The 22,253-nt window shown below is 38.3% G+C and overlaps 3 protein-coding genes across 16 annotated transcripts; 2 read left to right on the top strand and 1 right to left on the bottom strand.

The window, feature by feature from the left end:
- Positions 1-452: 452 nt before the first annotated feature.
- LOC139103728 (uncharacterized) lies at positions 453-9,555 on the top strand. Of its 8 annotated transcripts, none has more exons than XM_070658691.1 (12): positions 453-618; positions 673-794; positions 1,329-1,649; positions 1,786-1,881; positions 1,962-2,674; positions 2,745-3,292; positions 5,069-5,279; positions 5,375-5,614; positions 6,783-6,869; positions 7,473-7,607; positions 7,736-7,887; positions 8,101-9,555. In XM_070658691.1, the coding sequence occupies exons 7-12, from the start codon at positions 5,070-5,072 to the stop codon at positions 8,225-8,227; spliced, it is 951 nt and encodes a 316-aa protein (XP_070514792.1). In that variant the 5' UTR covers positions 453-618; positions 673-794; positions 1,329-1,649; positions 1,786-1,881; positions 1,962-2,674; positions 2,745-3,292; position 5,069; the 3' UTR covers positions 8,228-9,555. The 8 variants fall into 8 exon arrangements, with proteins under 8 accessions (XP_070514792.1, XP_070514795.1, XP_070514794.1 ...); XM_070658694.1 differs by having other exon boundaries at positions 1,962-2,042; XM_070658693.1 differs by having other exon boundaries at positions 453-607.
- A 675-nt stretch (positions 9,556-10,230) lies between these two features.
- On the top strand, positions 10,231-12,028 carry LOC139103733 (uncharacterized). The gene is made up of 3 exons (XM_070658707.1): positions 10,231-10,540; positions 10,661-10,742; positions 11,126-12,028. The coding sequence occupies exons 1-3, from the start codon at positions 10,431-10,433 to the stop codon at positions 11,303-11,305; spliced, it is 372 nt and encodes a 123-aa protein (XP_070514808.1). The 5' UTR covers positions 10,231-10,430; the 3' UTR covers positions 11,306-12,028.
- Positions 12,029-12,084: 56 nt separating this feature from the next.
- On the bottom strand, positions 12,085-21,913 carry LOC139103715 (serine-rich adhesin for platelets). 7 transcript variants are annotated; one of them, XM_070658660.1, is made up of 9 exons: positions 21,526-21,912; positions 19,658-19,773; positions 19,164-19,377; positions 18,698-19,031; positions 18,299-18,602; positions 17,644-17,952; positions 16,198-17,483; positions 15,237-15,923; positions 12,085-15,131 (listed from the first exon to the last, which is right to left on the bottom strand). In XM_070658660.1, exons 2-9 carry the CDS (start codon positions 19,745-19,747, stop codon positions 14,972-14,974), a joined length of 3,384 nt encoding a protein of 1,127 aa, XP_070514761.1. In that variant the 5' UTR covers positions 19,748-19,773; positions 21,526-21,912; the 3' UTR covers positions 12,085-14,971. The 7 variants fall into 7 exon arrangements, with proteins under 7 accessions (XP_070514761.1, XP_070514762.1, XP_070514769.1 ...); XM_070658661.1 differs by lacking the exon at positions 21,526-21,912 and adding an exon at positions 20,953-21,462; XM_070658666.1 differs by having other exon boundaries at positions 14,988-15,153; positions 21,526-21,910.
- Between the last annotated feature and the right edge of the window lie 340 nt (positions 21,914-22,253).

A 22,253-nucleotide genomic window follows, 5' to 3' on the forward strand; every position in this document is an offset into this window, starting at 1 on the left:
GGTGGTGGCCCGTAGTCGAGTTTCTCGTAACTAAAATAAAATTCTATTATTTGATTGATTCATATGAACCAATCGCCAGTGAGCGATGTTCCCGCCAGAGAACCCAATTCGGAATAGCGGCTTCCACGCGTACAAACGCAGAGGCTCGTCCGTGTGAAGCCAGCGTTTCGGCTGCCGTCGGATAGAAAAAAAAGCCAGAGCTATACACTGTCTGTTCTGCTCTTTCGCGGCGTCGCCGGCAGTTATCGCAGATCCGCTTCTCGGCGACATCGCCGAGTTATAAGAAAAGCGCAGACATATATTCTTGACTCTCTTTTTGCGATAACTGCCGGCGACGTCGCGAAAGAGCAGGACAGACAGTGTATAGCTCTGGCCTTTTTCTTTATCCGACGGCAGCCGAAACGCTGGCTTCACACATACGAGCCTCTGCGTTTGTACGCGTGGAAGCCGCTATTCCGAGTTGGGCTCTCTGGTTCCCGCTATTCTTGATACTTTCGAAGCATTTTTGGACACTCGACGTCGCGAAATCTCAGGATTGACGGATTTTATTACTCTGCTTACTTCGATCTTCCTGGCTACTTTTCACAAGCGCTTGATAAAATTACAGGTTTTATTTAAGTGAGTATCAAATATTATTTATTTGTTAGTTAACGTACTTTTTGATCATTTTAGGTTATTAGCTGCGATGCTGTGATTACAAGATTTACAAGCAGTGATCGAGGCTCACGCAGAATCATTCTGCATCGAAAAACGTCTATAACGAATTCAATGCGATCGACATGGCTTTTTTTCAGGTAGTATATGCAACTTTGATACTCGTATGCCCGAGGGAGATTCTTTAAAAAGTAGAACTGTTATTTATTTCATTTATTTAATTTTATTTTTCGCTCATAACATTTAGTCGCACCGTCGATTCCAGCCCCGGCAAACTGTTCGACGATCGTTGTTGAGGTTAGATGTAGTTAGATTATACTCGCGTGCATGCATTCATACTTTTACGCGAGCGTGAATCCGCCCGCCACGTGTCGATCCCGCTACATAGCTATTTTCTGTGTCGAATAGCTGTAGTAGTCGTTCTTGTTTGCTATTCCCCTGTAAGGTGGACGGAAACGCCCGCGGGAAATCCTGGACTGAGATATATTCCTTACAATTAAACCTTTTCATATACAACCGATGTGTTCAAAATAAATTAGTTATTAAATATATATTAATAAAAAAAGGGAGAGAAAAAAGAATGAAAGAAAAGGATTTACGTCATGTTCACTTGCTCGTTGATAAAGAAAAATAATGCCTTAATTGCACCGTTTACAGTTTGTACTTTCTTTCAGGTACGGCGCGGAACGATTCGTCTCTCGATTAAACCTCTTATCGGAAAGTTTAACTGCAAAAATATACGAGGAAGAATGTGAAATGTTGGAAAATTTGAAGCGTCATTTGCTGCACGGTGTCGCCAATTTTCTGCAATGGATAGATGTATGTCACGAATGATCGCGCGCGTGACACATAGCGTAACGCATTCAACCACGGAAACGGATACGGATTTTTGGAAAGTAATACGCTTATTGTTAGCCTGGAAACTCGCCAAAACGAGGATAGCCCACCACGCGTAATCAGAGCGTGTTGTGCGAAGCAATTACTAAAAGACACAGGTAAAGGACATGCATTAACTTCGCGTACGTACAAACGCCGTTTCTCGTTTCCGTTTAGCAATACGTGATCCGAGATCATCGTCGTCAGCTTCCTCGTCATGTCGCGGTAATACTGACGGTCAAATGTTTATTTTAGGTTTTGATTGGCGATCCCAGCGTGTTAAATTAAATTTAACGGAACCAGAATGCGAATAAACGTCGGAGTTAATGTACGAATGTAGTAACGTTAATGGTACGAATATGTTTCGTTTTTCTCTTTTTTATTTTTTTATTTTTTTCTTTTATTCTTATATTCTTATTTCTGATCCACAGACATCTGAAAGGCGAGCGTGTTCTTTCCGGATGTACTCGAAAAGGTCGCATTCAAATGCAATCTCGTGGCAATCGAACTCGGTAACTTGCAAAACTTGCCGCGCATCCGCGCCATGCCGTTCCGTTACGCTCCATTCGAATACTTCATTCGTTTCTCGTAATACGTTCACTGAACTTGCCGCGATGAACCATGTCAGCGAGCGCAGAAGGAGATATTCCACCGCGATCTGAGCGATCTACGGGACACGATTAGCGAGATCCTTCTAATAAAAAGAACCGACCCAGCATCCCGCTATTGAAACAGTTATGATGGATCGCCAGCGCTTTTTTTCCATTTCTTTTTTCTTCTCCACTAGTTGTTTATGCGCCAACATTCTCCATGCGATAGTAAATCGAGAAGAAAAGATGCATGCGTTTACATGTATACAATAAATATGCAAGAAGAAAAAAGAAAGGGGGCTAAAGTAGCTAGAAGCGAAAGATAGAAGCGAGATGTTACCCTTGTTAATGCAGTCGAGAGAAATATTGACGGGATGCTTCACGTTTCATTACTTTCCGTGATCAACTTTCATTAAATGAATCATTCTCGAAGGGCCATCTGTAATCCGATAATTTTCTCGGCCCTTTTATCACAGCTTCTATTTCTAATGTTGAAAGTTAAGCGAAAAGGTTTACTAAATTGAAACCCATGTATTAATCAAGAGCATCGACGTGTCAGTTGCATATTTTTTTTTAAAGATTTTTAATTATTATTTTATAATTAATATCTATATATGTTTTCAGGCAAATTAAAATGACGTGAAATACAATTTTCGATGTCGATATTGCATTCAAGTTGATCTTTCCCTGGATCATAAACGAGATACAAACGCGCGGCGTAATGACAACGACATCGGTGGCAATTTCTTTATAAAGACGTCGAAGAGGACTGAATGAGGCCAACTATCTTACAGCCATATTGCTAGAAGGAATGGTACATAAAAATTTGGTGTATGAAAATCGCTAAACGACTTCAGAGTCGTACCTCGAGTCAGTCGTGTAGCTGAGTTGTCGACACGACATATTTCTTCTCTGTTGCAAAGTGACTAGAGAAAAATGAATTCTTTGAGTCCAAGTAGACGACCTTTCGGAATTCTCAGCGCACGATCGGTCCCTGGTTCCATTGGACAGTTCCATTGAAAATGGTAGCAAAGATGAGTGGTCATTGGCCGAACGGCTTACCCCCACGTGTACCTTAGCAGGCTATATAGAAGACCTCGCGAGGAATTATCTTCAGAACTGAGAGTCAGTGTCACGGAAATTCATCGGGAAGTAACTGAGAAAGTAACAAAGTGAGTAACATAGTTTCTCATTTCTCTCGGATCTACCCGCGAGTTGACCGGCTTTAGTACTATATTAGAACTTCCTTTTGTCCTGCGCGTCTCGGTTCTAAATTATATTATAAATATTATACGACTTCGCGCGATTTCTCTTTAAATAAAAAGAATATAATTAATCTTTTTATTTATTTATTCGTTTATTTGTCGGTGGCAGATGTAAACGTATGTTTGCGCTACTTTACAATTAGCTCCTTGAATCTGAAAGTCGCGCTCTCTTCTGGTTTGATGAATTATTTCACTAATTAAATCTTTATTTTGAGTGTATAGTTACCGTACGTTCGATTCTGAACACTGTTCCAAACGTTTTCTCATTAATTTTTATTATTCATTATTTATAGTATTTATTATTAATTTAAAACATGTTTATTATATATATTTTAGTTGTTATAAGTTAATTTTATTTTTAAGAAACAGTACTTAAACTATATTAATTTCAAACTTTTTGTTACAATCAATTTTTCTCTCACGAATTTTATATATTACTATATTTTAATCCAATTGTCGTTTTAATTAATTATTTAATTAATTTAATTATACAACTTGCTTTGTACGTACTTTTACTTTTACTTCTTTTTATACAAGTAACAAGCTTATCAATTTTGTGTTATATTAATGCAGAGGTGCATACAGTTCTACAAAAGTTATCCCATTCTCTCATATAGTAATTAACATGAGCAAGTAATTATTTCACGTGCGCAAACGTTTTTTTAATAGCACATTTAAATGAAACGTAATGTAAAGTTACTTATTTATCTTTTATCGCTTAATGTGAATTTTTTTTATGACCGAACTCCTTTAATTACTGACAATAGTTACTGCCAAATCGCTTATAACGAACTCGTGACTATAGTTTTGTCTATCGCGCGTAACCAAGTAGAAAACGTTTGTCTCCGAGTGTAAGGGTACAGTTAGAAACTCGTTTTGTCATTTTTTTTCGTCGCGAAGTGTACCGTTTTCCAAAGGCGCGCCGCGCATCGTTTCTCGCTCGCTGTAAGAGCAATCTTGAGAGAAATTCCTCCGATCAATAATATCCCTCGTCATCAGCGACGTTAAAATTATTTAATTCACAATTACGTCATTCTATTCGCGAATTAAATTTACGAATTTTTATAAATTTACGATAGATCGTTTATGAAACAAAAAAAAGGGAAGGGAAAAAAAAGAGAACTACCAAGATCGTTTTAAGCTTCAGTTTTTAATCTTGCTAATAACAATTAATGTCGATACATTTGTTTGATAAAAAGACGAGTACGAGATCTTGCTATCTTTTCATCTGTCTTTTTATTTTATGTTTCATTTAATTTTTGCTTTTTTGGGCGGACACGAGAACCGGTGATCGTTGCAATCGGTAGTAGGTCGTGACCGCCTTTTGCAGTAACGGTACCTGTTGGGTTCAACAAACTAGTACCGGCGTGCCATCGGGAAGTGGGCTAACGAGCGATCGGCATGCTTGCCGTCGAGACGACCTTAACCATCGTGGCACACTTTCAGCAGCATCGTGCAAGCATTCTCGACTTGTACTCTACCACTATATCCGTACTCAATCGCTTCCGTTTGTCGTTTTGCGCGATCAATCTTGACCCTCGTAAACTTTATTATCGCGCAATATACGGATATTAACGCGAAACGTTATATGAAGAACCAAGCATATATTATTTTCTTATTGCAGAAAGATATTTTTATAAATTATTATTTTATGTGAGGAAAAATAAGTGAACATTTTTACAGAATGCAGTACATCCAGTACGTGTCGGTCTGCTTGATCGCGCTTGTCTTAGGACAAACCGCGGCATTACCGCAGCATCCCCAATACACACCGCAGTACCCGCAGCAATATCAACAACAGATCAATGAAGAAAGAAAATTCGCTGAGAAACCGAACGCAATGAAGAAGGTGGCTATCGATGATCTCGAGGATATTAGTACTAATCAGATTCAGGTAAAACGCGTAGATACGCCCGTAATATTCACGATCTCTCGAAATTCTGGTGCGACTAACTGTTATCTAATTAATTTCCTTTAATTTTTATGTAGGAGGGTGGTAGCAGCGGTTTCTCGTGGTCTAATATGCTTGGAATGCTAATGCAGATGCTACTAGGTCAGACCGCAGGGGTGGCTGGACCCAGTAAAAATGAGATAGACGATGGCGCGACCGTAAGTCCATGGACCAATCTACTTTCCGTCGGCCTCAGGGTCCTCACTGCGCTACTGGGTGGACCTCAGCAGCCTGTCGATGGTATTGACAAGGTGGACAATCAAAGTAGCCCTATGCAGGTAAATGAAAGTAATCGTAACGCTTCGATATTCAGCGTCAATCTCGGTTTCTTTCACTTTAAACTATAGTAATTAATAAATCTCTCGTTAAAAATGAGAACGTTTCGTACGAAACAAAGGTTGTACATTGAATTAATTTCTCTTTTTAGTAGTTTCTACATTAGATATATTACAATTTGCTATCAGCACGTATAACACATGGACACATGAAAGGATCTCGTAATCTGTGAGATTTGCATTATTGAGCGTGTTGATTGTCTGAAACGTTGAATGTTTCGTCGCAAAAGTAAAACTCCCTCTTTCTATTTCACTTTCGCAACAAGAAGTTTGAATTTTTCCAACAAACATTTTTACATAATGTAAAATAAAAAGAGCAATCTTGTTCGCGCCTTGCACGCAGCTTAGAATCGCAACGAGCTTAAATTCAACGCTCGGTACAAATCTGTAGAAATTCGTAAAATGGTACGGCTGTTTATTGTCACGCAAACTACCCATATATGTCTACCGTGACGACTAGAGAAAAGGCTACGCCAAATAATTGGCCTAATTACGACGTAGCATTATTTTTGCGTACTTGCGTCACACGTCCATCTTTACGTTTTCTACACAATTTAATTTGTCTCGTGCCCGGAAACTCGCCGGCGTTTCACCTCACTTCGAACTTTGTACTTGACGATCGCGGTTCGGGTAAAAAAAAATAATATAAAAATTATTAGAACAATAGATGTTTAAAATGGAAAGCGAAAACTTTGCTCTTAAGAAAAAAAAGTTTATAAAATATTTACTAAAGTTACGGTTAATGGATCGGTAATTATTTTTCTGCTAATTAAATGTAAATTACGTATCGATGAACGTGACGTAGCTTTGCAATTAGCAATTAGTCTCTTAAAATCTTCCTTCGATATTTATTAGTAGATTATACAATTAAATTCTCTGTTTTCGCTGTCATTTTTAAAGACAGCTTTTTGTTATCTCTTCCTGTTCACGCTTATCTATTTTTTTCAGAAGCTTCGTCAAAATTCGATATCGAAATTTAAACGCGCGACATTTGCATCAACGTGCCAGACAAAAGTAGACATATCGTTCACCTCGTGTTTAATTTCTCACAGTCCTTGTAAATAATTATCAAAGACTTTAGACTTGCACATGGCTGGTGTCGGTTGTTTAGGAAATTTTGACTGCGGTGCTTGGTGCGTTTCTAGGACAGGGCAGAAATCCCGAACAGGTGGCTATTATGGCAAAAAATGCTTCCGAGGTTAGTACGAGTATATGAAGGAATACATACGACAATAAGACTAATTTTAAACTTTTGTAACTGCGAATCTTTTACCTAGCTTTAGAGTGAAAGTTATTTAATATAAGTGCCTTATATCTTTGGTGTATACCAGCTTTGCCGTGTAAGAATCTCGAGAGCGTACGCATGGAGTGTTGAAAAATATGGAGTTAAAAATTAGTGGGACAGTTTTACTTAACTAATCGTGTCTGTGACGTTCCTGTTGTACTTGCTAAACAGTTTACATATAATCCAACTGCAGTTGCTTCCTTTGAAATTTCTTTTAATCCATGTAAATCAATTAACCCGTATTACGACTCATTTTCTACGTAGCATATACAGGTAGAAATAACTGGATTGTAAATTAAAATAAATTACGCGGCTTAGATAAATGATACGTATGTACATATATAAATATATATAATTGTGTAATGTTATGTAACGGGAGCAAAGCGTGTATCTCTAGCACCGGATAGCTAACTCTTGTACTGGACCAGACACTTTTTCTTTTTTTTTTTCATTTTTTAAAAATTATATTCTGTGAACAAGTTTGCTTATATCTTTGCTTATGTCCATGTTATTAAGCAGTTCATCAGCATAGTGATCAATCTACTGGATGCTCTGAAAACATCATTCTCTCATCGTTCTCTGGAGGCTCGGTCGCTCGGAAGACGCGACACCATTTCTGAAGCTGCGATAGCGTCAATCTCTATGCTAAAGGTAAATTTATTAAATGACTATTGTTAATGTGGTACGAAAAAGAGTGTGGTATTCGTAATTATGTAAAATAAGCTGATATCTCCATGTGAAGATAGATATCTTAATGTAATTTTGAACTTGATATTTAGGGCTACATGAGATCCGTCAAATCCTTCAGCTACGTTGGTCGCGCAGAGGAGGAAGGACAACGTGGTTGCGCCGAAAGGGCACTTTGCGAGGCTAGTGCAGAGTGTATCGCTGATACGCCGGGTCCATCGTCTATTTTCTGTCAGCTTGGATCGTGAGTGCTTAATATTTTTTTTATTTTTTTTATTCTACTCTTTTCACAGCTCGAATAAATCAAGTATAACTCAAAATTTAAAATTATACTTATGTGTAACCAAAACGAAGGGTACTTAATTACATTGCGTCGAGCTATATGTATCAGTGAAACCGTAACAATCGATCTACGGCAATGGACCGAGTAGTCAAAGAACGGTTTCAATTTTCTCAGGTACGCGACAAGTTTTCTCCTACAAAGACAGAGTGGCGTCGGCTTCGAAGCCTTGTACGAAGCAGGACGACGTGGCCGCACGGGCGAAGATTGCAGGACTCTCTTTATGGATTGCAATGCTGTATGAGCGAATTCACTCGCAGCATTCTATCGAACGTGGCTTAGATTCCGCGGGATTAAAAAATCTTTTTACTGATATCGAATTTATTACTCGATCGGGGCTAAAACCATCCTTGAGCAATCTCATACGTTCTGCGCTTTGCCTTCGTAATAGGGAATTAAAATAGAAATTCAGACTATTCGCATTGTACGTTACAGGCAACTAAATAGTATGAGGGTCTTGTAAGTATCCGAGGACCGTTTAAAATTAATTTTTATTTATTGAATGTATTACTATAGATGTAGCATTTATGGACTCGGCGCGAGTTCTAATACTTTCATATTTCGAGAACGATAATTATCGTGTGCAATTTTAATCTTTATATGCTTTTTATTCGCAATGAATATAATTTCTTTAATACTCAAAATATAAGAAAATTTTTTAATACAAAGTTGGATAATGAAAAAGAAAAAGAAATTTGTATCGTATCATTAATCATAATTGTTACTGACGAAAAAATTGGCATAATATGATAGATAATATTTTATTAGACGAAAAAATTGCTGAACTCAATTTTTAATGCTACGCACGCGTAAAAAAAAAATAGTTTTATGCTGTTTTATATTATTTGTTACGCTAATTTAAATTTCAAACTATAGATTACACCTTGCATCAGTTATTTACGTATATGCATCGCGCATTTAGCCTTAAATGTACGTTATGTATACGGAACATTAGCGGTAAAATCATATTTGTAGGGAAGAAGATGCGCTTAGAACTGTTGGAGAAAGAGGATTGGCAAAGATTGATGTGCTCGATGAACTCAAGTGTTACTATTGTTCTTAAAAACATGAAAAATAAGAACGTGTCTATTTACAAATTTCTTTTTCATGATGACAAGTTCAATTAGTATTGCATTGTTCCAAATAATACTTTGATAGACGAAAATAATTATACATTACGATTTTTTCGTATATTATATTTAAACTGAAGACGAAAATGTAGTCAATTATTAGGAATATTAAAATTACTGAAATAACGTAATGTAATCTGAAAAATGTATAAATTTGTCAATAACTTATTTTGTCAATTTATGATAGTAATCAAATGAGTCTCATTATTGAATGACCTTCCCTATTTAAGATTCGTGTTAATATCTCAGGATACATTGTTTTTTTTTTAGCATCCACCCTAAATCTATTAGCTGCTGTATATAAGTACCTGTATATGTAAATTGGTGCCTGCGTGTGTGCGCGCGTGTGTGTTGTATGTATGGAGTTCATTTTCCATTGATATTTTTCTTTGTAATATTCGAGTAGTTTATTAATTTATATGACATAGTTGTAGGTATATGCGATAAGTTGTACGTATATGCAATTACTGTATCTTAATAAATATAATCAATAAAAACAGTTTATAAAATGACGAATTTAAAAAAAGAATTAATTCTCACCTAAAAGTTGCTCCGCCGATACATAATTCTCATCCTGAGCCTGTTCCTCTTCTCAGATGGGACATGACGAGCCATTCTTCCGTGCACTAGACACTCGCGAGATAGTCTACGACACTCCCGACCGTCTCAAATTCTCGAATTTAACATGAGAAACGGGCTACGACGCACGGATGCCTCGACATTTTCGTTTCGAACTCGAACCGTGATCGCCGTGTCCTCTAGTAGCACGCAGTAGCACGAGTCACATAGTCTGTTACCAACTTGCGATCAAGCGATGATAAACTGTGAGAGAACACACGCAGATGTTTTGACATCTTCGTCTCGAAACCGATACTCTCCGCGTGACCGCGTGTCCTCTCGTTTGCAGTAGAATAAATCACGTAAGCTCGTTGCGAGCTCGCGATCAGGCTATCCATAGACCGCTGTGATTAATCGGCGTGCAAGGGTCTTCTATCACCCCGGACCGTCGCCGACAACGTTTAACTAATTCAGGCGTCACACCAATTTATTTATTTAAGATTTGCGTTTACAAGTTTTATAGTATTAATAATTTTTATTTCTTTTTATTTCTATTAAGCACAACGTTTGTAAAGAGAGATAAGGTCTGTGTCATCGTTAACGAGCGTAAAATCTTCAAGAACCGTGACCATGTCTTCCTGCAGAGTGACAAGATTCGTTCTTTATGACGGAACAGTTTTGCACCGAATCTCATTGAAAGAGGAGTTTGCTGAATTCTCTCAGTGTTGCGCAATTTAGAAAATCTCTCTATTCTTAGAGATGACGTTTAAGTCTTTAACAAATTTTGGAAGTTTTGGGAAAGCTCCTTGGGACGTACCAGTAGAGCGTTATCATAGTGATGGAGGTGGTTACCATCACGGACATCGTGGGTACGATTAATAAAATACACTTAGATTTAAGATTATTTATTATAGTTTATTACTATTGGAATTTGCATAAATATTTCCCAAGATGTTCTTTGTAATAAAATACACACTTTTAAATTTTAGAAGTTCTAAAAAGGGCGGAAGTAACGCTGCGCTTAGCGCGTTGACCTTACTTGCTTTTCTGTTTCTCTTAAACGTCATGCAGGTAATTGCGTATACATATAAGTCTATACTACATAAATTAATTAATATTAAAATTTCATATTTTTTACGAAATTAATTAAAATTCACTTGAGAATTTTGCAAACTTATTCGCTGAATACAGTCAGCCGAGGTAACTGAGCATAATAACGGGTTAACAATAATTAAATAACATTAACATTCAAATAAATAATATTTAATTGTCAATTACGATTAGATAAAAACGATAATTAAAGCACGCGTCCATCTATTTTATTTTATTTTGCCGTATTTTATTTTATTAAAATTTGTTTTAATTTTATTTTAACATGTCTGACTTATTAATTCATATCATTAAAATCTCGATCATATATGATTGTAATAATTTTTATTTCCATTATCTTTCAGCAATCCTTGCAGGATAACAATTCGACTATGGTTCCAACAACTACTACGTTATTACTACGCGAAACCGAATTACCCATTGCTTTGGACAATGAAGAGGAAAAAAAAGCCGAAACAAAAGACAATTTTGAACGTATAGCAACTTCATATACCTCAAACGATTACACGCGACACAAGATCTAACGATCTGACAGTCTGGAAATTAATAACTGTATCTTTATAACGATGGAAATTATTGCAGCCGTTCGTTTAAATTATTTTAAAAAACCACACTTAAACAGTTAATTTTAATTTATTTTTTTTCTGAACATGAGATCGTCAAACATTATCATAGTCATCATTATCATTCAAACATGCTTGTTTAGTAGCATTTGAAAATGTAATTTTACGCACGCACTTATGCGTCCCTATAATTCTATTTACATAACATTAGAAACATTTAAATATCCACTTTTATTTCATTTTTGTCGTTCTTATACATTGGATGAAAAATAATACTTAACAAACAGTCATGTATTGCTAGAATAAATGGGCAATGGATGCGCTCTCTCTCTCTCTCTCTCTTCATTTATAAAAAAAAACTCTAACAAAAATAAAAGGCTTCGTAATTTTTTTAGAGAAAAATACTATAAATGCCAAATAAAAGAAATTTAAATTTACATCGCGTATTATTTAACATTAAGTAAGTGGTAAGTTAAATTCTTAGAACTTTAAGGTTTAATTCTAATTTATAAATAAGATAAAATTAATATTTATACGATCATGTCAAGTAAACGAAATCTATTTCAGATTGATTTATACACGTTATATAACGCAAATTATATTAATTAAAAAAAAAAAGAAAAATGTAAAAAATAACGCCGATGCAAAACTACATTAATTTAATTTAAAAAAATAAAATGTTACGCTCCCGTAAATATATATGTTATGTCATAACTGTTCTCGTTATTATGTTATTTCCGTTTTTTTTTTTTTTTTTTACTTTTATTCCATATTTCCAGCGGTGAAGTTAAATTTACGAAATTTACGGGCATTACAATCTTTGTTTAGTTAGGTATAAATATAAATATATACTTAAAACACTGCACTCGCACACGGAGGTGCACGCACAAACACACATACAGACACACACACACATACATACGCACATACACATGTGCATTTATATATAACTCTGAAAATTTGTTTTTTTTTTGTTTTTTTTTTCTGCTAGACATCAAAATCTAAAAGAAAACGAAAAAAAAAATTATTTCCCACGAAATATTCGGCTATACCGAGCAAATTGCGCGCTGTCTTCACGAAATTGCCTACTGCGTATGGATTTACCCGTCCCTTTTCCCTCACAATTCTCAAAGAGATAAAAAGAAATGAAAGAAGAGACGGACACATCCAATTAATTCGCCAAGAATTATTTAATCACTTACAGATCTATTAATTAATTCAAACTTTTCGACTTAACTACTACATGTCTTAGGTGGAGGTGAAGAGTAGAAAAGACGGAGGGAAATAAAGATTGAAATGGAAGCAGAATGGAAACTCGATTCAATTCCAATATGCACGGTTAATCTGCTTCGTCGAGCATACGACTTACAGATGACAGAGAAATACTTTGCAAGAAAACAATCACTCGAGAGAAAAATATATCTCTATTAGCTATCATATAATGCCTATAAAACATGATGAAGTGTTCTCTATTAAGATTTTGATAAATCAAGAAATTTATCAAACCGTTTCGAAAGGTGAGGAGTGCTTATTGAAGAATGCTAACAAATTACGAATTAACGTTATCGATGTTTAATCGAATCGAACACAGCACACGGTTCTTTTTTTCTCACAACTATGCACGAAAGATAATACTGCTAAAAAAACTTAAACCGAATTGGACGTGTTATCGGATTGGTTTCGGAGCTCGAATTAAACATTCCTTCACAAACATTCAATCGTCTTTGGTACATCTTTTCTGTTCTCTTTTTTTTCTTCTTTTTTTTTTAAAGAGGTAGATAATATAGAATTGTCTTTCTGCCTATCGTGCTCGACGAGAGCTCGACTTATGGAACATGCCCGAGAAACTGGTGTATCTCGTCTTGCTCCCTTCTGAAACACCCCGGGAGCTATACCTGCGTTTAAAAAAACTGCTGCATTCGCAGCTGTGGTAAAAATATCATAAGTCTGACTAGCATATGCTCTTAATATTGGTCTCATCCTAGCAGCATTTTTTTATAGTTAATATAGTCAATAGCAAAGAATCGCTCTCTCTGAAATAAGCATATTCGCGCGTGAATGATGGCTCGCCAAGCCAGATCTAAAAATGAAAAAAAAAATACAAGTAGATGAATGCGAGTAGAGAAAAGTCGTCGGTAATTAGGAGCAAGATCTACAAGATATCTAATGTTGTAGTGGAAAAAAAAAATATATATATATTCGTGCACACAAACGCCGTTTGATTCGTACGCGGTAACAACGTTAAATAGTTTCGACCGCGCGCACTTATAGCACTTGGAGCTTTCAGATAATTATATAGTGTTAATCGTCTGACACTAATGACGGGTTCGCTTATTAGCGACAAACCCCTTTTGCGAAACCTGCTTGTCGCTTCGTCGTAGAACGTGTGTGAACGCTTATGTAAATACCTACTATATCGTACAAGTTTGAAAAACAATCGATCAGTAAATGATCGTACCGGTTCAATTCCGGCTCGTAACATTGAATAAACTTCTTAATTTCGGTACAAGATCAACGTGCCCACGGAAATATACGTGTCTATAAATCTATGCTTATCTACATGATATGAAGCTCCGAAGCTCGCTCGAACACCGCGAGATCTCGTCTCAAACGATATCGTCCCGCTGTATATACAATAATTAGTAAAATAATATAAATGTGTGTACGTATGTATGTGTATTTCCTATATCCTTTTATACTTTCTTTGTTCTAGAAAGAGAGCGAGATGCGAGCGACACCCGAGCGTTTCACCGACATTCGTAGCAGCCGGTGCGAGTCTCTCTCTCGTCGGAGAAAACTACTGACTAATTTGTAGAGATTAGTAGAAACGTTAGCGAGCCACCATTCTCGAGGTGCCTCTCCGAGTTGATCTCTAACAAAGTAGATTCAACGCGTATGTGTGTATGAGCGCAATAAACCTCTCGACTCGTTAAATAAAAATATCGCCCAACGTCGCGATTTTTCTTCAAGAACATAACTTATGATAGTATTGGAAACTGAAGAAAAAATGTATTACTTGTAATTAATAAAGAGTATGCGTTACATATGCTTCTTTTTTTTTCTCTCTCTCTACTTATATAATAACTCTATGGATAATATAAATAAATAAGCTCTTGAATCGGAAAGTTGAGTTTACGAGCGCGACTAAGGCCAAAAGAAAGGAAAGAAACGAACCGCGATGTACAGCGACACACATGTAATAACGTGATGCTATCTCGTGCGAAAGTATGTAAATCCGACGCGGTGCGATTCATGCGAAAATGGTCCGATTTGCGTGTATCGTGACTGATAAGTAAACGCTGTGACGCTCGAGATGAAAGTCGTCTTAAAATTCGATTTTCCAAAGACGCGAGCGATGTGTTATCGCAAGTATTTTTAGCGCGCGCCCACTAAAACCTACCGAAAAGCGCGCGTGTGGAACCGATTCCGACTTCAGTTCCCTTTGAAAATGTTCTAGTAGGTGAGAAATAGATAATACGAGATGTCTCACCTCGGAATCGAATCGCCCTTTGATTCGTTCAATCGGAGGGCTCGGATTCATCTTTTTCATACAAAGAAGAGGAAGAAAATCCAAAGATCCTAAGGCGTGGGTGCGCTATACGAGGTGCGCTATTGTTACAAATATTATTATTGGTGCTGATTCTCGTCGTTTTCCTCTTGCGATATAATGCTCGACCTGTTGGAACGCACATCGAGATCCATTGCGAAGGGTTTCGTCGAGTTGCCAAGAAGCATTTGCGTGCTCTGGCCGTCGTCGTTGCTCAGCGAGCACTCCGGAGAGCTGTCACTGAAAGTACAGAAACAGATTTCTACTCGTCACTAGCACCTTCGCGGATCGCCGGGCTGGACATGTGGTTAGCTTGCTTTGACAATCGGCTGGCGATTAGTTTACCTGACGATACTGGCACGATCGACCGAACTACTACCAGTAGTTGGCGCCGTGCAATTTTCACCGTTGCACGGCCGCTCGCCATTACTGCTACAAGAAGAGGTTCTAGTATTGGTGCCAGCGGCAGTGCCGGTGCCGGTGCCAGAGGAGGTCGCTGCCTCCCGCATAGACGCCCGTCTAGATTCCTCATGACACTCGCACTTGCACTCTTCCGGTTGTACATAACTATAACCACCGCCGATAGTCTTAGCAACTTCGTCTTCTGCTCTCGGTATCGTCTGTATGCGTTTCGGCGCCTTCCGCTTCTCCGGTATTTCTTCAAAATTAATCCAATTACTCGGACGCGATGTTGTCATTGCTGATGACGATGACGATGGCGACGACGATCTTACTGCAGCTGTTGATGTCGATGCTCTCGGTGGTAGCGGAGGTGGACTAGGTGATTTTCCTTGGCTGGCAGCGCCTTTGCGGCCACCATCGGGCGGTACTTTGCCCGCAAATTCAGTAAACGTATTCGCAGTACTAGCGTATTGCCGACGCGGACTCTTCAACTTAAAGCTATCTTCTCGTGGCAGAGATATCTTCATCCGTTCTACGCGCCTTTCGTCCAGCGACGTCTGCATCACAAACTCGTCCAGCAAAGTCGGGTTTATCGGGGTCGTTGAGCGTGGTCTTTCGATCGGGATCGTTCTGACGAGAACCAACGTAATATAAATTACACACATCGTTATAATATCGTTACTTTACAACATCGTATAAATTAAAAACTGTTGAGAACTTGTTTCATATGCATGTAATCTAATATTAATATTTATTACTTGTCTGTAATACTTAATTGTAAAATAATTAAAAAACAATTAAATAATTTCAATAAATAATAGATTAATATTATATTATAACTAGTATCGAATTTATATCGTTCGTTGAAATGTGTAATTGATAATCTTTTATTCTCAAAATTTACCTTACTTCCTGAAGTCGTTGCTTAACTGGTAGAATAGGTACGGCGACGCTCTTTTCCAATGGCAGGGTCGTTGGTACATATGGAAGATCTTCCTCGAAACTCTCTTCATAAAAGAGACCCTTTCTTTCATCCGGCAACTCACCAGCTAATTTTTCGACTTTATTACGTATAAACTCGATCTCCGAATCTTTCTCGGATTCAGAACTATTGTGGTCTAGATCGGATATCACACTGGGTGTTTTTACCAGGCCTTCTTGTTCCAGCGACTTGCTAATCTTGTCATCAGGGGGTTCGAGTCTTTTATTTTTTTGAGGAGCTCGAGAAATCTCTCCCGAAATTGTCTTTTTCTGCAGCGTACTCACATCGTCATTTATTTTCTCTTCTGACTGCTGTTGTTGCTGATTCTCTTTACTTTTCCTTTTCGGCTTCGGTATATCCGGCCTCTTGCCAGTAGATTCTTTCGATGAACTACTAGACGACGTTCGCAAGTCCGTTGATTTAACTTCCGATTTCAAATCCAATTTAATGTCTGATTTAACTGTAGTCGATGACTTGCTTGGTAACAACGTCTCGACTATTTTGTTAGTCTGCGCGCTAATCTTCGGGTCCCTTAACCAAGTTTTAAGTACGTGAGCCTCTTTTGATGTACTCTGCGATGGCCGACTGTCTATGGACGAGCTTGTAGACACGATTTGTGTTGTTGTAATCGTTTCAATTTGCGCTTCAGTCCTAATTTTGGCGATCGACGATTGCGGTGTCGGATGATGCTCGATCGACACCTCTGTAATTATGCTGCCTGTATGCGGCCCTTCGATCTCGTATTCGTCCAACAATTTGGTTGGTGTTTCTAACGGTATCGAAACACTTTCTGACGGCAAAGCTTCCTCGTAATTTCTATCATCGGCATGTAAACTAATAAAAATCGAATCATCCTGACGATTTTTCTCTTTCTCTGTATTAAATGTAAATTCAACATGACCGATATTTTCTAGAGACGGATGTTCTTCCCCACTGGCGATTTCGAGATCACATGAGGCTGCAATTGCTTCATCGTAACTCTTCTTCCTTTCGCGTTTTTTGAACAAGCTTAGTGTAGACGAAAATACTCCTTTATTCTTTGAATCTTTTTTCATAATCGCACCTTTGTCGACGGAGACTCTCTCGCGTGACTTCGAACGGCTCCGCAGACTTTCCGTAGTATCTTTTAATTTCGATGTTAGACTTCGTCGTGGCTTTGTACTAGGCGACGGCGATTCCGGACTCAGTACACTGCCGTCAGTTCTAGCCTATTTAAACACAAATACAACAGTCACTTATACCATTCACTTGAGTAACTTGATAATAGAAAATTATTCCAAAAACGTTTTTTTTTTTTACAATATACTATATAATCTTTCTCTTTTTCTTTTTTAATTAGTAACAAATCAAAAAATATTACTTATATACCTTAAATAGTGAAGCAAAACTACTTTTTCTGGATACGGATGACGGACTAGGAGTTCGCGAGCCTTCAAGCTCACGGACTTTTTGATGTCTTGGTAATTTTGGACTTCCGGTAAGGCTACTCGTCGTAGGTGTCGTCTGTACAATTTCCTTAAAATTTTGTGCTTTTTTCCTTTTGTCATTAAAATCAAGTGTCACGGGTTTTTGAACTTCTTGCATTTGAGTGTTTATAGATTGGGATTGATATTGTTGCTGTTTGTATTGCTGATGGGATGTTAAGTCTTGTTCACTTGACTTTTTAATGGTCGGCACCTGTCCTCGTACACATGTACGTACACACAAAATGAAAAAAGATACAATAAATATCTATCTGTTTCGTATTCCAAAAAAAAAAATTTAATTTAATATATATTTAAAAGAAATTTCTTTTCGATTAACGAGATTACCAATGTATAAAGAAAAAGTTTTGTTTTAAATATTAAATAAAATCTTTAATAAAATTAAATCAAACAGAATCTCGATAAAATTATGTAATTTTACATATTAAAAAAATTCAAATTTATGAAATTCGCAGATATTATTATTTGCTTCACTATTTCTCAATAATATCAGGCAACTTAAAGATTAAAAGACATTTGTAAGAAATGTATAGACCAACCTCTATGTTAACTTTTTCCAGAAATCTTTTAGTAATTTCCACTTCCCGCTTGAATATTTCCTTCCGCTCCTCACGACCGCGTCTTCTGGGTTTGTCCAATGGATCCGGCTTTAAATTACCACCTACCATAGGTACTTTAATACTCTCAGGAATTAATGCCTTCGTAGTATCAGCCTCTCTTTTTAAGAGTATCTTCTCTAAATCATCAGTCTCCGGTTTCGACGGCTCTATCAGATTATCAGCTAATGTCGGTTTACTTCCGCAAAATGACGTTTCTAATAAACATTTATGAGGACTGGGAGATCTAAAGAAAATTGTAATACATATCTTTCGTTAATAAATAGTATCTTTTAAGTTTTTTTTTTCATATTGCATTGTATTTTATGTTGCATTTTTTACCTGGAAGAAGTTGCCGACATGACCGAAAGCTTTCCAGAAACGCCGGAACCTTGACTACCAACCGAAGAAAGTCTAGACGTTCTACCACTGATGTTAAGTAAACATATCTCCGAACAGTTACTGTCTTTACGTTCGCGGTCCTGGCCCAACTGTTTACCGCTGTAATCCGATTGGGATCCGTCAACCTCTTTTCGTTTTCGTCTTTTCGACTCCCGTCTGAGATCCTGCTCGTGAATGGGGTCCTGTAGATCCAGTTCCTCCGTAGAGGATCTGAGATCTTGAGCATCTTCCTTATAACCCAACGTCAGTTTGCAACCGGCCGGAGGATCTGTACCTAAAAATTTCCAGAATCTCTGCTCTTAAACTCTGTCGTTTTTTAACAAATGTGTATGTTATGTAAAATAAAAATTTGAACAAAATAGACAATAATTAAAAAAAAAGAAAATAAAAAAAAATATGTAATAACCTGCAAGGAGCTCCCGTTCAGGCGACGAGTCCCTGGAATTACTATCTTCATGATGCGAAGAACTGCTCGCCCTACTGATATCAATTCGCGGCGTGCTAGGAGTCTTGAGCGAGCTACCAGGCGTTGCCGGCGTGGTGACCTCGATGATACCTGGCATTCGCCCAGCCGCTACCGCCGCCGCCGCCGCTGAAGCTGCCGCCGCTGCCGATTCTCCCTGCATTCAAATTCGTTTCCTGGTTTGTCGTGGATTGTAGCAATGTAGCACTGTCACACGGGGTTGATTGGTTGATTGGTGGGCTCAGGTCGTGGGCCGGCTTCTCGCAGTGACTCACAAAACTCACGGACGATCGAGAAAATTAATCTCGAGATCGCATACGTATGCGAGGGATTCAAGTCAAGAGATAAACTCTCAGAGAAAGAGAGAAAAAAAAACAAGAGAAAAAGAGAGAACCGCTGGGATCAATGATCTAAAGGAAATTCGGGATAGAACTCACGTTTTCCACTTCTTCAGATAAGTCTTCGAAGGATGCTATCGGCGCTGGTCCGAGCTTCTTCTGATGAACATTTGGCAATCCTGAAGCCATTTTTGAATGCTCAAAGCACAACAATGCTGAAAAGAAGGAAATATTTGTGAGACGAGCGAACATCTAACAATTCTTTTGACTATTTCTAACAAATTAATAGCAAAAAAAATACTATTAACGAAAGTGCATACTTTTACTCCGTGTGATCACGAGAGCGGGTAAAAAAAAAAAAAAAAGTACACGTGTCGTGACGCGCACCGGCTCGGTCACTCATTACGCTCTCATTCTTGACGCTGTTACAAGACATTACGTCTCGAGTGTTATGTAATAGTACACCAACAGGTGTATATATCGTGATTGCTCTTAGCTGAGATTTCGTGCTTGATAAAGAAAAAGCGTAGAAAAATCCTACCTAAGCTAGTAATAAAAATTAATCGAATTCTATTAAAAATCTACAATTTACGTCACGTATATACATTTGCGATAATTTATCTGTAAAATAGGTTACGATTGAATGAGCGAATTCGTGATGAGTTCGGAACAATTGGTATATTCCGCGAACTAAATGGCATCTTATAATGTGATTGCGACGTGACGTAGTTCTTATACCTGATGCATCTAGTAACGGTACAGGTACATACATATAAGCGCGTACATTGTGCAGCCGTTAACAAGGCTCTTCTATTTATAGCACATCGGCTTCGAGGCGCAAATGCGAGTCTACGCATCAAGATTTTCCTTAAAACATTCCTTAGAGCAAGTTGTACCTCTACACACAAATCACAATGCTCCCCTATGCATCCAGTGCGTGTACCATAATTATAATTTGTGAGATATTTATGTAACATGTAAATTGTTAAAAAGATTTACCCGAGCTTCTCATAAAGCTTCGCCTTACAATTATGAGAGAAAATAAAATACTGATAAAATTTAGTAAAAAAAAAAAAAATAATAAAAAATAAGCTTTAATAATAACAGTATTATACATTTAATTAATAGTGTGGTATAAAACGTTCTGTTGTTCTCGACCAATCGTTAATATGTAATTATCCCTGTGTATAAATTAAATAAATTAGATTTATCAAAATAACTAAAAATAAATTAAGCAAGTAAAAAATGTTTTTTTTTTTTTTAATGTAAAAGGAGGAAAGAATACGAGTGATATGTACAATCATCGATTATATGACAGGGATAACAGCAAAGAGATTCGATTTGTAAAGCTTTTCTTTGATTAAACTCTGATGCAATTGTCATGTTACACTTACTGGAGAAGGCTTATTAAAAGCGTAGATGCCGTTTGATTGTCAACCACTGACGATTATCACGTAACGCGCCGGTACCAACTCTATCTCCAGCACCAGTACCAGCACCAGTGCCAGCACCAGCGCTAGAACCAGCACTAGCACCAGCACTAGCACCAGCACCAGCACCAGCACTCGCTCCAAACCTTCACCGTCTGTTTCCAGATAAATGTCCTCGCCGATTTCTCGCTGCACTCGACGTGGGTGCTTCGTCGTCGAGACTGAACCCTCGTCGAATCATCGCCGAATCGTTCTCGCCTCCGCCTTCAAAGAGAAGCTCACCGCTCTCCGCTACGCGTTTTCGGAGGCGGCGAGGTCGAGGTGACGAAAAAGCGGGACACCCTCGCGACTCGCGCACGACCACCCTTCCCGGCATTCCACCAACCACCCCCGACGGCCTACTTTTCTCTCTCGTCAACTTCGGCGAGAGCGCACTCGCGCTCGCGCCTCTCTTTGGACGAGCTCACGCATGTCTACGTACGTAACGTACGTGACCCGTTAGCGTAACTCTCGAAAGAACCCGGAAGCGATACTCACCCTATCCTGAGGTCCTCCATTGCCGTAGCTATCGGCCCAACCGATCGATCCCCTTTCCAGCTACTCCATTTCTTTACTCTCCCCTCGCGTGGCTCGCGTACGCCAGACGTATGCCAGGCCAGTCCCTCCCTCCCGCCTCTCTCCCTTTCGGCCTAGGCCCGCTCTTCTTTAGCGCGACATCCCTGCTCCTTGACAGCTTACATCTTGACCTGCGGTCTGCGCCAGCTGTGCTCCCGTCAAGGGGATGCGCTCTCTTGCCCTCCCCGTTCCTGGCACGCACCGCGACTCACCCGTCGCCTCTCGCCTCTTTCAGCTCTCTTACTCGTCTTCGAGTCGCGCACGCTCATCACTCCCTGCAGGGCTGTGCTCGCTCTCACCCCTCACTTTCAACCCTCGGCCACGCTAAATAATACCAAGGAAAACCAATAATGAAATTAACGAAGAGTCTCGCACATCAGTCTTTATGCAACTTCTAGCATCATTTACGTACTTAACTAGGTTAGATTAAGTAGAATTAAGTTCGATCGATGGCAACCAGTCTCGCTACATTTCTTGTGACAAAAGCCAAGTTCAAATCGAACCTTTTTTTACGTAAGAAAGAAGATGTGCCAATAAAACATTTTTCTACCTTTTTCTCTCTCTTACCTTTCTCCTGCCACTCTCACCGTAGACGGCATTCTATTGTCATCGTTTTAATAAATGCTGGGGGAAGAAAGGATGACGTCACC

This window comes from Cardiocondyla obscurior, linkage group LG06 (assembly GCF_019399895.1).
Source record: "Cardiocondyla obscurior isolate alpha-2009 linkage group LG06, Cobs3.1, whole genome shotgun sequence".
Lineage (NCBI taxonomy): Eukaryota > Metazoa > Arthropoda > Insecta > Hymenoptera > Formicidae > Cardiocondyla > Cardiocondyla obscurior.